Source organism: Jaculus jaculus, chromosome 3 (genome assembly GCF_020740685.1).
Source record: "Jaculus jaculus isolate mJacJac1 chromosome 3, mJacJac1.mat.Y.cur, whole genome shotgun sequence".
NCBI lineage: Eukaryota > Metazoa > Chordata > Mammalia > Rodentia > Dipodidae > Jaculus > Jaculus jaculus.
Window position 1 is genome coordinate 184,230,383 of NC_059104.1, and position 13,983 is coordinate 184,244,365.

At 54.8% G+C, this 13,983-nt stretch overlaps 1 protein-coding gene and 1 long non-coding RNA gene across 2 annotated transcripts in view; one reads left to right on the plus strand and one right to left on the minus strand.

Annotated features, from left to right (window-relative positions):
- Positions 1 to 13,983, plus strand: part of Otog (otogelin) — an 81,699-nt gene that overhangs the window by 11,880 nt on the left and 55,836 nt on the right. Inside the window, exons 8-18 of the mRNA XM_045146332.1 lie at positions 1,462 to 1,667; positions 2,578 to 2,705; positions 2,938 to 3,044; positions 3,387 to 3,496; positions 3,833 to 3,961; positions 5,511 to 5,619; positions 5,873 to 5,919; positions 6,350 to 6,495; positions 8,990 to 9,122; positions 10,032 to 10,209; positions 12,086 to 12,210. Coding sequence (XP_045002267.1) covers positions 1,462 to 1,667; positions 2,578 to 2,705; positions 2,938 to 3,044; positions 3,387 to 3,496; positions 3,833 to 3,961; positions 5,511 to 5,619; positions 5,873 to 5,919; positions 6,350 to 6,495; positions 8,990 to 9,122; positions 10,032 to 10,209; positions 12,086 to 12,210 — 1,418 coding nt within the window. The remainder of the gene's footprint in view (positions 1 to 1,461; positions 1,668 to 2,577; positions 2,706 to 2,937; positions 3,045 to 3,386; positions 3,497 to 3,832; positions 3,962 to 5,510; positions 5,620 to 5,872; positions 5,920 to 6,349; positions 6,496 to 8,989; positions 9,123 to 10,031; positions 10,210 to 12,085; positions 12,211 to 13,983) is intronic.
- On the minus strand, positions 48 to 1,451 carry LOC123459532. The gene is made up of 3 exons (XR_006636321.1): positions 1,435 to 1,451; positions 497 to 845; positions 48 to 81 (listed from the first exon to the last, which is right to left on the minus strand). It is a non-coding gene; the product is annotated as an uncharacterized LOC123459532 (long non-coding RNA).

Here is a 13,983-nt window from a genome sequence, read left to right on the forward strand (position 1 = left end):
CCAGGCCAGCTGGTTTCCAGTCAGTGGTATCAGCAGGACATGTCCCTCCTGACTTCTGGAAATCTCATGGCCAGTGGGTTTCTAGGCAGACAATTTTAGAAAATAGTTTAAGAATTTTCTACAGAGCTGAGAGTTTCCCACTACAAACACACTTTTTCTGTTCACAATTTGATGGAATTCTCACTGGGCCCACACATGGTTCCTGTCTCATCTGAGCAGACACTGCACTTTTTGTTGCGTGGGGAGGGAGGGTTGAGGTAGGGTCTCACTCTAGTTCAGGCTGACCTGGAATTCACTATGGAGTCTCAGGGTGGCCTCGAACTCATGGCAATCCTCCTACCTCTGCCTCCTGAGAGCTGGCAATAAAGGTGTGTGCCACCATGCCGGGCCAGACACTGTGCTTTTAAATGAGGATACAGTTGGCACTTAGCTTGGTGGACCGTCTGAGGGGCAAACTCTATGCCTCATACCAAATGGCCCCAGAGGGCAAACCCACCTGAAATCTTCCTTGCATGTCATCTTTTCTTGCCCTTCCCCACTGCCACCCCAAGGGGCTTCTGGGTGGGTTCTTCCTCCTGGCATGGTTGGCGGCTCTGTTGCTTTGGATCCGGAGGTGGGTGCAAAGCTTTCTAGGGCTGAGAGCAAGGCTGAGGCTGGGGGACTTCCACCAGTACAGAGCTGGTGTTTAGATCTTTAGCTGCTCAGACACTACTTTTGTTTCTCTTTTCTGGTTGCTCGCTGGCACAGAAGTCACCAGATTCCACACTGGCAAGGAGTTCCTGTAGCCGCAAGGCTGGGAAGTGCCAGTCAGTGCTCTGCTCTCTTCCCACTCCGCTCAGCTTCCCCTAAGGAAGAAAAGCCAAAGCCCGCTTGTGACCCTCTCCTTCCTGTCTGGGAGAAAGGAGCTGGCACACCCAGAGGCTTGGTGCTGTTGGCCAGGCGTGAACACCCGAGTGTGGACCCCCAGCCCCCACACACAGGCCAGGTGCCACAGCGGCGGGGTCTGCAGCCTCAGCACACCTCAGGCAAGAAGAGAGGCAGAGATGGGAGAATTTCACATGAGCTTTTGGGCCCACACTCACACACGCGTACATGCACACACACACGCACACATCATGCACATATATACCTACACATGCTGAAAAAAAAAGATTTATCCCTGCCACAGACATTTGAAACCTGTTCAGGTAAAAGAAGCCCAGATGTACTTCTGTGCACTTGGAAATTCTGAGAGCTCAGGAAGGGGGTCAGACCTCAGGTCACTGGGTGTAGGACCCGTGGAGATGATGTGGACACACCTTGAAGGTCTGGGGGGTCAGACCTCAGGTCACTGGGGGTAGGACCCATGGGGATAATGTGGACACACCTTGAAGGTCTGGGTGGTCAGACCTCAAGTCACTGGGGGTAGGACCCGTGGGGATGATGTGGACATACCTTGAAGGTCTGGGCTGCACCTCGCAGGGTCCAGCTGCCTTGCATGATGGGTGCAGTGCAGTTGCAGCGGCTTGCTGGCTACATCATCATGCGACACCAGTCAGCCTTCACGCTGGCCTGGGATGGCGCTTCAGCTGTCTACATGAAGATGAGCCCAGAGTTCCTGGGCTGGACTCATGGGCTGTGTGGGAACAACAACGCTGACCCACACGATGATCTGGTGACCAGCTATGGTGAGTCTGAGGGAAGGTGGCCTCTGAGAGGTTTTGGTGGGGATGGGGACTGAGACAGGATGGGAGAAGTTGGAAGGGACTCAGGTCAGAGCTCTGAGGTCATGATGCGGTGCTAAAAACCTCACAGGAGGCCAACGGTTACTTACAAATTAGGTATGTTCTCAACCACTTTGGGCCTCAGTGGTCTCTCGTCAAAACATGAATTTGCCGGGCATGGTGGTGCACGCCTTTAATCCCAGCACTCGGGAGGCAGAGGTCGGAGGATCGCCGTGAGTTTGAGGCCACCCTGAGACTACATAGTGAATTCCAGGTCAGCTAGAGTGAGACCTTTCCACGGGGAAACAAAACAAAACAAATAAAACAACCACATGAATTCCAGGGATAACTGTGTATGGGGTACTTTGCACCCCTGTGGCTGGCTTCCCAAAGTGGTGAATGGAGGATAGAGGAAGGAAGGAGAGTCAGGGAGAGAAAGGCCCGCGCTGGAGCTGAAGGTCCTGCTGGAACAGGGCCAGCAGGCAGAAGGAAGGCTCAGGGCCACATCATGGTGTGTCTGGCAAGAAGCTCCAGAGGTGACATTTTTGAGCATCCGCTGAGTGCTCGATGCTTCAGTGAATCACTTCAAGCAGTCCTTGCTGTAATCTCAGTGCATGTGGGGACATTGAGGCTGAGATAGGTGCCGGAGCCCAGGCTCTCTTGATTGCCGAGCGCTGCTTCCTGAGTTTGGAGCAGTCAGGAACATCCTAGACTCTTAGGACCGAATAGTTTTTTCCAAAGAATGGTTCTGGGGTGAGACTTGGGGGGTTGGGCTCTTCCCAGCTATTTAGCAAGGCCTTGGCACCCGCCTTTGCTCAGCGCCCTCTCTCCTGCTACCCAGGCTCGCGGGGATGATGTCTGTCCTCCCCCACAGGGAAGCTGACGGATGACGTGGCCGAGTTCGTGCACAGTTGGCAGGAGCAGGCCCCCGACCTCTCTCCAGGGCCGGCAACCCCTCTGCCTCGCCCACCCTGCTTGCAGCAGAGCCTGGCGTCCATGCAGGTCTGCACTCGGGGACAGCCCTCCACCTTATCAGCTGGTTGCAGTTTGTTTCCTCCTGGAAGGCTGTTAGTTCCAGAAGCCCAGGGTGACGGGTGCCCACGGCCCCTCTTCTCTTCATCCTTCTCTTCCCACATCCCAAGTCGGGGTTCCCAGAGGGACAGGGGAACTGACAGGGCTGTGAATGTTCCTGCCACACCTCCCAGCCCTGCCTCCTGGTCTCTACCCAACCCAGGGTGTGTATGAGCGGTGTGAGGCCCTGCTGAGGCCCCCCTTCGAGGCCTGCCATGCCTACGTCAGCCCTCTGCCCTTCACAGCCAGCTGTACCAGTGACCTCTGCCAGTGAGTGAGCAGCCAGCGCGGTCTTGGGTGGTGAGGAGCCGCTCCAAATACTGCAGTGAGGGTGCCACGTGTGGGCTGTGGAGTTCAACAGCCCCAAGCGGCGACAGCTCTTGCAATTCTCATCTGTCTCGGATGGGATGGAGCTTCTCCATTCAACTGAGATAAGCGGCCGGACTCCCTCTGGACGACCTTGGGGCTTCCTGCTGTGAACTTAGGGTCTGTGTAACTGGACACCTTGCCAGAGGAGGGTGTCCAGAAGCTCCAGAGACTCTACGTGTGCTGGGGAACTGCTGGGAGCAGGCTGGCCCGCCTTCCAATGTGACCCTCAGTTTCCTTGTCCAGATCAGGAGGCGATGAAGCCACCTGGTGCCGAGCGCTGGCTGAGTATGCCCGGGCGTGTGCGCAGGCGGGGCGCCCTCTACAGGGCTGGAGGACCCAACTCCGACAATGCAGTAGGTGCCCGCTGGAGGTGGGCAGGGAGGGCTTCAGACAAGCTCTGATGAGAGCATGGGTGGCCTCAGCCTGGTGTCCTGCTCATAGCTGTCTGAGCTCTAAGCCCTGAGGCGTCATCACGTGACCGATGGGAAAATGGAGGCTGGGCAAGAGGGGCAGCCCCGGGCAGAGTGAGGTGAAGGTGGTTCCCAGCCCCTCCCAACATCCTGGGCATCCAATGCTCCCCCTGGGACTAGAGGACCAGGAAATGTCCTTCCACCCACTGTGAGGCCGGGGGGAGAAGGGCTAGGGTAGGTCCCAGCAGAGCAGGCAGATGTGGCTCCCTCCCTCCCGAGCTGTGCACTGCAGAGAGAAGGGCTTCACCTACAACGAGTGCATCGCCTGCTGCCCCGCCTCCTGCCCGTCGCAGGCGGCGTGCGTGGACAGCGAGATCGCCTGCGTGGACGGCTGCTACTGCCCCAATGGTACGCTAAGGGAGGAGCTGAGTGCCCGTGGCGCCCTCCTGGTCTGGCACAGATGAGCTGGCATCAGGGGCCGGGAAGATGCTTGTAGAATTAGAGTCAACCAGCTGAGTGAGCGAAGGTCTGAAGGAAGACGTAGCACTGGGATGTAGCTCAGAAGCAGAGTGCCCGCCTAACATGTGAAAGGCCCTGGGATCTGCAAAATAAAATAAAAACAAGCAAATGTCCAAAAAAAAAGTAAGACTTAGGTTGGGATGTTGCAGTTGGTCGTCTCGCCTAGCTTTCGTGAAGCCCTGGGTCCAACCCCAGCACCCCACAAACCAGACACAGTGGTACACATCTCTAATCTCAGCGTTCAGGAGGTGGAGGTGGGAAGATCACAAGTTCAAGGTCATCCTCAGCAACATAGTGAGCTTGAGGATAGTCAGGGATACATGAGACCTTGGGTAATGAAAAAAAGCTACAGACTTTGATTTTTTTTTTTTTCAAGGTAAGGTCTCACTGTAGCTCAGGCTGACCTGGAATTAACTCTGTATTCTCAGGGTGGCCTTGAACTCACAGCTAGCTCTGCTTCCCAAGTGCTGGGATTAAAGGTGTGCACCACCATGCCCGACAAGGCTTTGATTTTTAAAAACCTTTTTAAAAAATATATTATTTGGACTGGAGACATGGCTTAGCAGTTAAGGAGCTTGCCATTGAAACCTGAGGATCCAGGTTTGATTCATACATACATCTATATGTATATATATAATTTGTTAGAGATAGAGAAAGATTGAGAGGAAGAGGCAGATGGAGAATTGGCACACCAGGGCCTCCAACTGCAAATGAACTCCAGACACATGTGCCACCTTGTGCATCTGGCTTACGTGAGTCCTGGGGAATTGAACTTGGGTCTTTAGGCTACACAGGCAAGTGTCTTAACCGCTAAACCATCTCTTCAGCCCCCAAGCTTTGATTTTAAGATTCAGACTGATTGCAGGGCTAAGGTAAGGTCTTTGTTAAAGCCAGCTCAGGACTTCAGACAAAAAGAGGTAAAGAAATACAAGACTTTCAGGCTGAGGAGATGACTCAGTGATTAAAGTCATTTACTTACAAAGCCTGCTGGCCTGGATTCAGTTCCCCAGTACCCAGATGCACAAAGTGGTGCATGTATTTGGAATTCATTTGCAGTAGCAAGAGGTCCTGACACATCGATTCTCTCTCACACAATTTTTTTTTAAGTGAGATAGGAATTCATGGTATGGGAGGAGGCCTGGGAAGGCTCCTTGAAAGAGGTGGTGCCTACGCTAGTTCAGAATGCATTGTGGGCTTTTGAGAGGTGCTGGTGAGAAGCTAAGTAGTGTGTAGAATGGGGTGGTCCATGAGAAAGTCTGCCCAGAAGGGACTCATGTCCCGCCTCAGCTGGTGTTTGAGTTTGAACTTAGGAGAAAGTTTGAAAGTTGTCTCAGAGTCGCAAGAACTTGCATGAGGGAATCTTTGTCTCCGACCCTGGGAAGCCAGCAGTAGCTTGAGCGCAGAGGCGGGGTAAGTGGGCTTTGATGTTATATCCTAGGGCTGATCTTCGAGGATGGGGTCTGCGTGGCCCCAGCTGAGTGTCCCTGTGAGTTCCACGGGAACTTGTACCCACCTGGCTCTGTGGTGAAGGAAGACTGCAACGTCTGGTCTGTGTCCACTGCCCGGAGGGAAGGGCCTGTACAGGCCGGGGATTTCTGTCAGGGCTGCCCACCTGGGGCCACGGGACCCCTGAGGACATGGGGCCGGTCACTCAGCCCCTTTGAGTCCTAAGGGACCTCATTAGATCCTCATTCTAAAGCCAGGGCGGGGGGCTGGGGTTGGAGCCTGGTGGCCCCACAGTCTCTTCCGGCATCTAGGCCAGGCCTAGGGTGACCTGCCTGCTTGGTGTCTGTGTTCCAGTACCTGCGCGGCAGGCAAGTGGGCGTGCAGCTCTTCCACCTGCCCAGGTATGTCGGACCCTCACCTTGGATCTTCCCCCTCTTCCGGCCTCACAGGTCTTAGGACAGGCCTGCTGGGGGATGCTCACTTCCGTCCCAGGCCTGCCCTTTGTTTTCTTGGTCACTTTGCCTGCCTAAGGGTACTCCAGTTTGTGTTGGGTGTTGGTTTATGTAGGGGTCCTATAAACCTTCTGCCTGAGCTTGGGGAACAGAACCGAGACTGGTCCCCAAGCCCGGGGCATGGTCTTCCCTCAGACAGACACCCTGGCAGGACAATATCCACTGAATCTGCCCCTCAGCAGGGGTCCCAGAAGGAAGGCGCCCTACCCTGGCAATTCCAGGGAGGCAAGGGCTGTGACCTGTCAGGCTTGCGTCTGTAGGGCTGAGACAGTCCCCAGGGACAGGTTCCATGGGTCTGAGGCCTTTCTCTGTCCCTCAGCTGAGTGCTCAGTCACTGGTGACATCCACCTCACTACCTTTGATGGCCGCCGATACACGTTCCCTGCCACGTGCCAGTACATCCTGGCTAAGAGCCGCTCCTCCGGCACCTTCACAGTGACGCTGCAGAATGCTCCGTGCGGTCCGGTGAGCCCCCCCTCCCGGGGCCAGCCCCAGGACCAGAGACTTCGGGAGGGCCTCAGGTCTTCCCGCAGCCTGCAGCCTGCAGCCTCTTGCCTGGTCAGAGCTGGATCAGGAGATCACATCCTCACTCCAGTCTCTCTGCTAGCTGGAAGTCACTTCCTTTTCCTGGGCTTAGTGTTTTAAGGACATCTCTAGAATGGGTCTAATCAAGATCATCTTCTTCGCTCTGTTGGATTTGTCTTCTCTCCTCTGGAAGGCTTTCATTCATCCATTTGGCAAACACTGAACACCCCCTGCCTGCCCTCTGTACAGGGGACTGCTTGTCTTCAAAGGTGGGGTCACCCTGTGGTATCCTGAGGGCTGGGAAGAGAGAGGGGAGGCAGATGCACAGAGCACTAACACTGAGCACCATTGGTACCAGAGCTGCTCTGCCCTCCTGGGAATTAGTTTGGTGGCCAGGCAGGCAAGTGATGCCTGACCCACTGTCTTAGCAGCAATGACAGCGTGGGTGGGGTAGAGCAGATACTGACTTGTTCGTCATCTTGGTTTTGCCCAGGCACTGGGTGGCAGGGGAGAAGGGTGTTAAGAGAGGCTTGTTGGAGGAGGGGACCCTCAAGCTGTGCCAGCAACCTGTAAACATATCTGAAAAATCCGGCAACCTGGGCTGGCTCGAAGTCCAGTGCACCAGTTCTCTGTCTCTCTCTCTCTCATACTCCTTCTCTCATAAAAAAGGGCCATCCTGCAGGTCTGGCATGGGGGCGGGTCTGTCTGTGTTGGTGGGGACAGCATCAGCTCTGGGGTGACGATGCTGAGCTACCCCTGTAAGCCCTGGTCTGGGCTTTGCACTCGTTCCTCTGTGCACATTCGAGTCAGGGCTTACACCCCCAGCTAGGCTGAGCACCTCATCCTACTTGCTTCCTGGCCTTGCTCCAGCCCCAGCCCCAGGGCCCTGAGTGTGTAGACATCAGCTCCAGGTGCTCTCCTGGCTGTGGGCGTGCAGGTGAGACTGTACATGAGGTAGAGACAGCTTTTCTTTCTTTTTTTGCCATTACTGCTCCCTTCTTTCTGTCAGAGAGCCCCCCTCGCCTGCCCCCTGTGTAGGAGACTGCTTGTCCTGAAAGGTGACTCCTGAGACACCCTGAGTGCTGGGAAGAGAGAGGGCAGGTACAGACCGAGCGCAAACGTCAGCCCCTCCCGTCCACGCAGCTCTGAAGCTCTGGAGTAGCTGAGGCTGTGGACGCCTTGCTTGGCCCATTTCTACCATGTTCCCAGTAGGTGGCTGGCAGCCCGAACCTAAGGCAGCGCGTCTCACTGCTGGACAGCACTTAATTTATTTTTATTTATTGATTAGTTTGGTTTTTCAAGGTAGGGTTTTGCTCTAACTCAGGTTGACCTGGAATTCACTGTGTCATCTCAGGGTGGCCTTGAACTCACGGTGATGCTCCTACCTCTGCCTCCCGAGTGCTGGGATTAAAGGCGTGCACCACCACACCCAGCGGACAGCACTTTTTTTTTTTTTTGAATTTTTTTTTTTCTGTTTTGGTTTTTCAGACAACACTTCTTGATGGCAGGTTCTTTCTGCTGTGAGTCACAGTGCCTCCTCCACAGGACACACCAGTGGGGGACATAGCGAGGGCTGCACAGCGGAGCCAGACCTTCCCAGGTGCTCACAGCCTGAAGGACGGGGCCCTCTGTCCATGCCTGCATCCTCAGGTCACTTCGGTACTTGAGGCCCAGGCAGTGTTACCTCATTTCCTGTCTCCCCTCTTTTGTTGCGCTGGGGCCTCATGCATGCTAGGCAAGTGCTCTACTACTGAGACTTATCCACACCCCCTTTAAAATCTTCTACTTTTAGATAATGTCATGCTATTGAAACTCACTTTGTAGCTCAGGCAGGCCTTGAACTGGCAATCCTCCTGCCTCTGTCTCCCGAGCAGCTGTAGTTATAGGCCCGCCCCTCCTCCCCGGGCCTCGTTTCTTATCTGCGTTCCAGAAAACAGAACACGGACTACATAGGACATGATGTAAAATCCCGTGAAAGGATAAATTCCTGAGCTGTGGTCAAGGGTTTCCAAGGCTAGACTCAGGTCATCAGGGTCTCTCACGGCCCTGACTGGCTTTGCGTGGATACTGAGGAACTGAACCAGAGCTGTCAGGCTTTGCCGACAAGTGACTTTAAGTGCTGAGCCATCTCCCCAGCTCTGTTTCTGTCTTTAGACAACCCAAGAGTTGACTGTCATTTTGCGTGTCTGTGTGTGCGTCTCTGTGTGCGTGCGTGTCTGTGAGTGCGGGTGAGCTGTTCCAGCTCTGCTAGTGACCCTGTCTGCTCGGAGCTGCTGCCCTTCTTCCCCCAGATGGAGCATATTTCATAATGCTTATCGCTTGTCACTGCTTGCCACTCAAATTGGATTAGATCCTTGTCCCTGGAAGCTTCTGTTTGGTCCCTCAGGACAGAGAGACAGACTAATGCTTCCCACTGGCCTTTCTTCTTCTGTAGAACCAAGACGGAGCCTGTATCCAGTCGGTGTCAGTGATTCTGCATCAGGACCCTCGGCGACAGGTGACCCTGACACAGGCAGGCGATGTCCTTCTGTTTGACCAGTACAAGATCACCCCACCCTACACAGATGGTACGGCTTGGGGTGGCCAAGAGAGTTAGCATTTCAGGCCTCTTTCTTCAGGCTCTGCTGGCCAAGGGAACTGGTACATGGGCCAAGAGCTGACATGGCCAGTGGTTCTAGGAAGGTGGACTCCTAGTTTCTTGATCCTCTTCTCAGCATGACCATGGTCTTCACAGCAGTATGGTGATTTCTGCTGGCATTAACATGTGCATGGAGCTGATTCCCATACCTGGAGTCAGTATTTATTATCCTACTTGGGTCTAACAGGAACTACATTTAATAGAAAAGGCAAAAAACTATTAAGACCTAGCACCTTCCTGAGGAGGAAGGGAGGAAAATTAGCCACTCAAGATTGCTAAGAGAGGGGCTGCAGTGGCTGTAACAGGAAATCAAGCCATGGAGCTTGCTACACTTACCGAGGTGTGGTGACACCTACCTGTCATCCTGGCCCTTGGGAAATGGAGACAGGAAGCTTGGGAATTTAAGATTATCCTAAAGCTTCATGATGAATTTGAGACCAGCCTGGGTTCCGTGAGACAAAGAACAACTGAGTCTAAAACTTAAACTCGCTATAATCGACTCTATGCATGGGCTTCCTGGTGACCATTGTGCAAGGATGGGTAGTCGACGGACTCTCCGTATGCTGGGCCAAGCCATCCTCAGTCTTCTGAGTGAGTCGTTGCGCCTGCAGCCCTTGTGTGGCATTGTGTGGTCAGCTGCGGCTGCGGGTAGATTGCCCCTGGGTTCTGATTTCATCATTGAACAGGGTCTCCTTAAGTGTGCTCAAACCAATCCCCTGGCAAGCCTTCTCTGAGTATGAGGTCAAAGCTGGGTGTGGGAGAGGGCGGGAAAGGTGATGGAGGTGGGCTGGGTTGTAGTAATTGAACTTCCTACATCCTGTTTCTGGTCTGTGCCCAGACGCCTTTGAGATTCGGAAACTGTCCTCTGTGTTCTTGCGGGTGAGGACCAACGTGGGCGTGCTGGTCCTCTACGACCGCGAAGGGTTGCGACTCTACCTGCAGGTGGACCAGCGATGGGTGGAAGACACCGTGGGCCTCTGTGGCACCTTCAATGGCAATACACAAGACGACTTCCTGTAGGTGCCCCTCCCTGGAACCAGAAGGAGAGGGAGTCATTGACCCATCATTTAAGTGGAAGTTGATGTGTCTTTAAAGTGTTGGCCCACAGTCTTCTGTGTGCAGAAAAATCACTTGGGGAATGTATTGAGATCCTGATTCCTAGATTCCACTCCTAAAGAATCTGACAGAAGATTCTGGCTCAGGAATCTCATTTTTCATCAGCAGCCCTGCAATTCTAGTTCATAGGGTCAATGGACCATATTGTGAGTTATACTGTTTGAGGGGGAGGCCTTAAGATTGTGGGCCTTAGGCTGGGTTTGATTTGGCTCATGGGTTTGTTTGCTTTACTTGACTGTGGACACCCTTAGGTGAGAGCATTCTTCCCATGAGCCAAAGACACCGACCTCCCCCTGTCCCAGGAGGCCAGTATAACCTACATGCCATTCCTATCTGGAGCTTGAATTATGTCTGATTTTGCACCCCGTAAGCTCCCACTATTCACGAGGTAGGTTGCTTCCCATGAGCTGACTGTTGAGAAAATGATTCTTTGGGCATGGTCACAATTTAAGGATTTGGGAGCGGACAGGAGTCAGGCTGCCTGGAAAGGAGGACAAGCATGTGATCCTGGGGCTGGAGGCTCCGGCCAGCCCTTCAGGTTCCAGAGTTGCTCTTTAGCCAGAAACAAGAGTGCAGGTGTGCTATTTAAAAATAAAAAATAAAAAAAAACGGGGCTGGGGAAATGGCAAATGGTTAAGCCATTTGCCTATGAAGCCTAAGGACCCTGGTTTGATTCCCCAGGACCCACATAAGCTAGATGCACAAGGGGGCACATACATCTGGAGTTCATTTGCAGTGGCTGGAGACCATTGCCATGAGTTCCAGGCCACCCTGAGATGATTAAATAGTGAATTCCAGGTCAGCCTGGGCTAGAATGAGACCCTACCTCAAAAAACAAAAACTAAAATAGAAAACCAAGAAGCTGAGGGTTTCACAACATACACACATTCACAAATGTAGCTTTCTACTGTCCTGCCTGGTAGAGCTGGTGCTGGAGCAGCTGGGCAGAATGGTGGAGGTAGACCCTGGCTTAGTTAGTGTCTGGGTGGCACGCCACCCTCCTAAATGCAATTTCCTGGTGAGATTGTTGCTCTGTGTAAAATGAGCATGCTCACTACTCTGGAGCAGCGATGTGGGCACGGCAAGCCCCAGGCAGAACCCGGTCTGCGTGCAGGGTACAGTTTCCTGCCACGTCAACACTCAGGCTGGGTTTTGGTGATTTCTGAACAGTGGTCATGTCTTGGCAGGATGCCTGCTCCATCTTGCTCTCCTCGCTGTTCCTTGCATGACCTATACCGTGCCTACCTGGAGAGCTAAAGGGAGAGCCAGGGCGTTTTCAGGAAGGGGCAGTGGAGAAGGAGAGGAGATCTGGCACTATTATGATTGTCCTGTTTGTTCTTCTGCCGTGAAGAGCTACTGACAGATGATGCAAGCGCACAGGCTAAGCGCACTGATTTTTAATCTCTGGGTCTTGTGAAATGTGGTGTGTGTGTGTGTGTGTGTGTTTGTGTGTGTGTATGCACGTCAATAACTGCATGTGTTGAGATGTGTGTGTATGTTCGTGTGTGCACGTCATTAACTCCATGTGTTTGGACGTGACTGTGTGGATCACTCTAACGTTTTGCTGGCCTGGCCTGTACTGGTTCTGTGTGGGGACAGGGGTGTAGGCACGTGGTCTGGATCGGCCTGTGCGTGTAACAAGTGCCTGTCAGTGTGCTCAGGCCTAGTCTGTGACCACATGTACGGGTGTGAGCAAGTGGCTGCTGACCCGGGCCAGTGCTCTGTGGATCCCCGAGTCCACGTGGGCTAATGTGTGACTCTTTGCCATGGCTGCAGGTCCCCCGTGGGTGTGCCAGAGAGCACCCCACTACTGTTTGGCAATTCTTGGAAAACGCTGTCTGCATGTGTCCCGCTGCTCCCTGGCACCCCCCTGGACCCCTGTGATGTGCACCTGCAAGCAGGTGAGACGGAGGGCAGTGGGCAGCCGTGGGGAAGGGGGGTGAGGGTGGCACTGCTTTGAGAGGGGTGAGGTGGGACCTCAGCGGCGCTCACAGGAGTGGTGGGCGAGGGGGAGGCTGCCGAGGGCACGGGCAAGGTGAGGGCAAGGCAGAGGGCAGCATCATGCTCCAACACTGTCACCTACATCCACCTTTGCGTCAGTGCCCCGTCTCAAGGCCAAGCCATTGTCCTCAGCGGCATCGTGCCAGCCCCTCCGCTCCCTGCCCAGCCCTTGTCTTGCTCTGCTCTGGCCGCAGCAGCCTCCCCGCTGATTTTCCGCCACGCCAGGCCTGCCCTCCTCCCCCGCCTTTGCCCTGAGGAAGAAATTTGCCTGAGCTCTTCTTCAAATGTTTGCTCAAACATTGCTTTCTCATGGAGGCCTCCCTCACATCTGAATCAAAGTAGCAATTGCCTTGCCTGCCCCCCACACCACCCTCTTCCTTCCTCCAGGACTAGTCACCCCTTAGACTCGTCACCTGACTCATCGAAATTGTCTGTTGAATGTCTCTCTGAGCAGAATGCAAGTGCCATGAAGGCAGGGAGATTTGTCAGAAGTGTTTACTCCTGTGTTTCCCTCCACAAGAGGGATTCATGCCTGGTCCAACGGAGAATCATTGCATGCGTGTTTGTGCAGACACGTGCAGCCACTTGCATACTGGCCCATGGCATTTGTTCACACTCAGACTTCTACATGCACACGCACTCAGCCAGTGTGCTCAAGAGTACCTGACTGTGTCTACTGTGTACACAAATAGCCATGCACACACATGAGCTTATGCACACGTGTGTGCATGCACACACATACACAAACATGCATGTACAGATTGCCATGTACACATTCCCTGAACTGTGGGGGTGAGGTGCGGGGGAGGCTGAGTGCTGGGACATCAGGCAGCTGGACCGTGCCCACTAGCCTGTCTCCCCCAGCCTCCTATGCCAGCCCATGCCCACCAGCCCGTCTCCTCCCAGCCTCCTATGCCAGCCCATGCCCACCAGCCCATCTCCCTGCAGCCTCCTATGCCAGCCCGTGCCCACCAGCCCGTCTCCCCCCAGCCTCCTATGCCAGCCCGTGCCCACCAGCCCGTCTCCTCCCAGCCTCCTATGCCAGCCCGTGCCCACCTGCCCGTCTCCTCCCAGCCTCCTATGCCAGCCCATGCCCACCTGCCCGTCTCCCCGCAGCCTCCTATGCCAGCCCGTGCCCACCTGCCTGTCTCCCCGCAGCCTCCTATGCCAGCCCGTGCCCACCAGCCTGTCTCCCTGCAGCCTCCTATTCCAGCCCATGCCCACCTGCCCGTCTCCCCGCAGCCTCCTATGCCAGCCTGTGCCCACCTGCCTGTCTCCCCACAGCCTCCTATGCCAGCCCGTGCCCACTAGCCCGTCTCCCTGCAGCCTCCTATGCCAGCCCGTGCCCACCTGCCCGTCTCCCCGCAGCCTCCTATGCCAGCCCGTGCCCTCCTGCCCATCTCCCCCAACCTCCTATGCCAGCCTGTGCCCACCAGCCTGTCTCCCCGCAGCCTCCTATGCCAGCCCGTGCCCTCCTGCCCGTCTCCCTCAGCCTCCTATGCCAGCCTGTGCCCACCAGCCCATCTCCCTGCAGCCTCCTATGCCAGCCCGTGCCCACCAGCCCATCTCCTCCCAGCCTCCTATGCCAGCCCGTGCCCACCAGCCCGTCTCCCCTAGCCTCCTATGCCAGTCTGTGCCCACCTGCCTGTCTCCCTGCAGCTTCCTATGCCAGC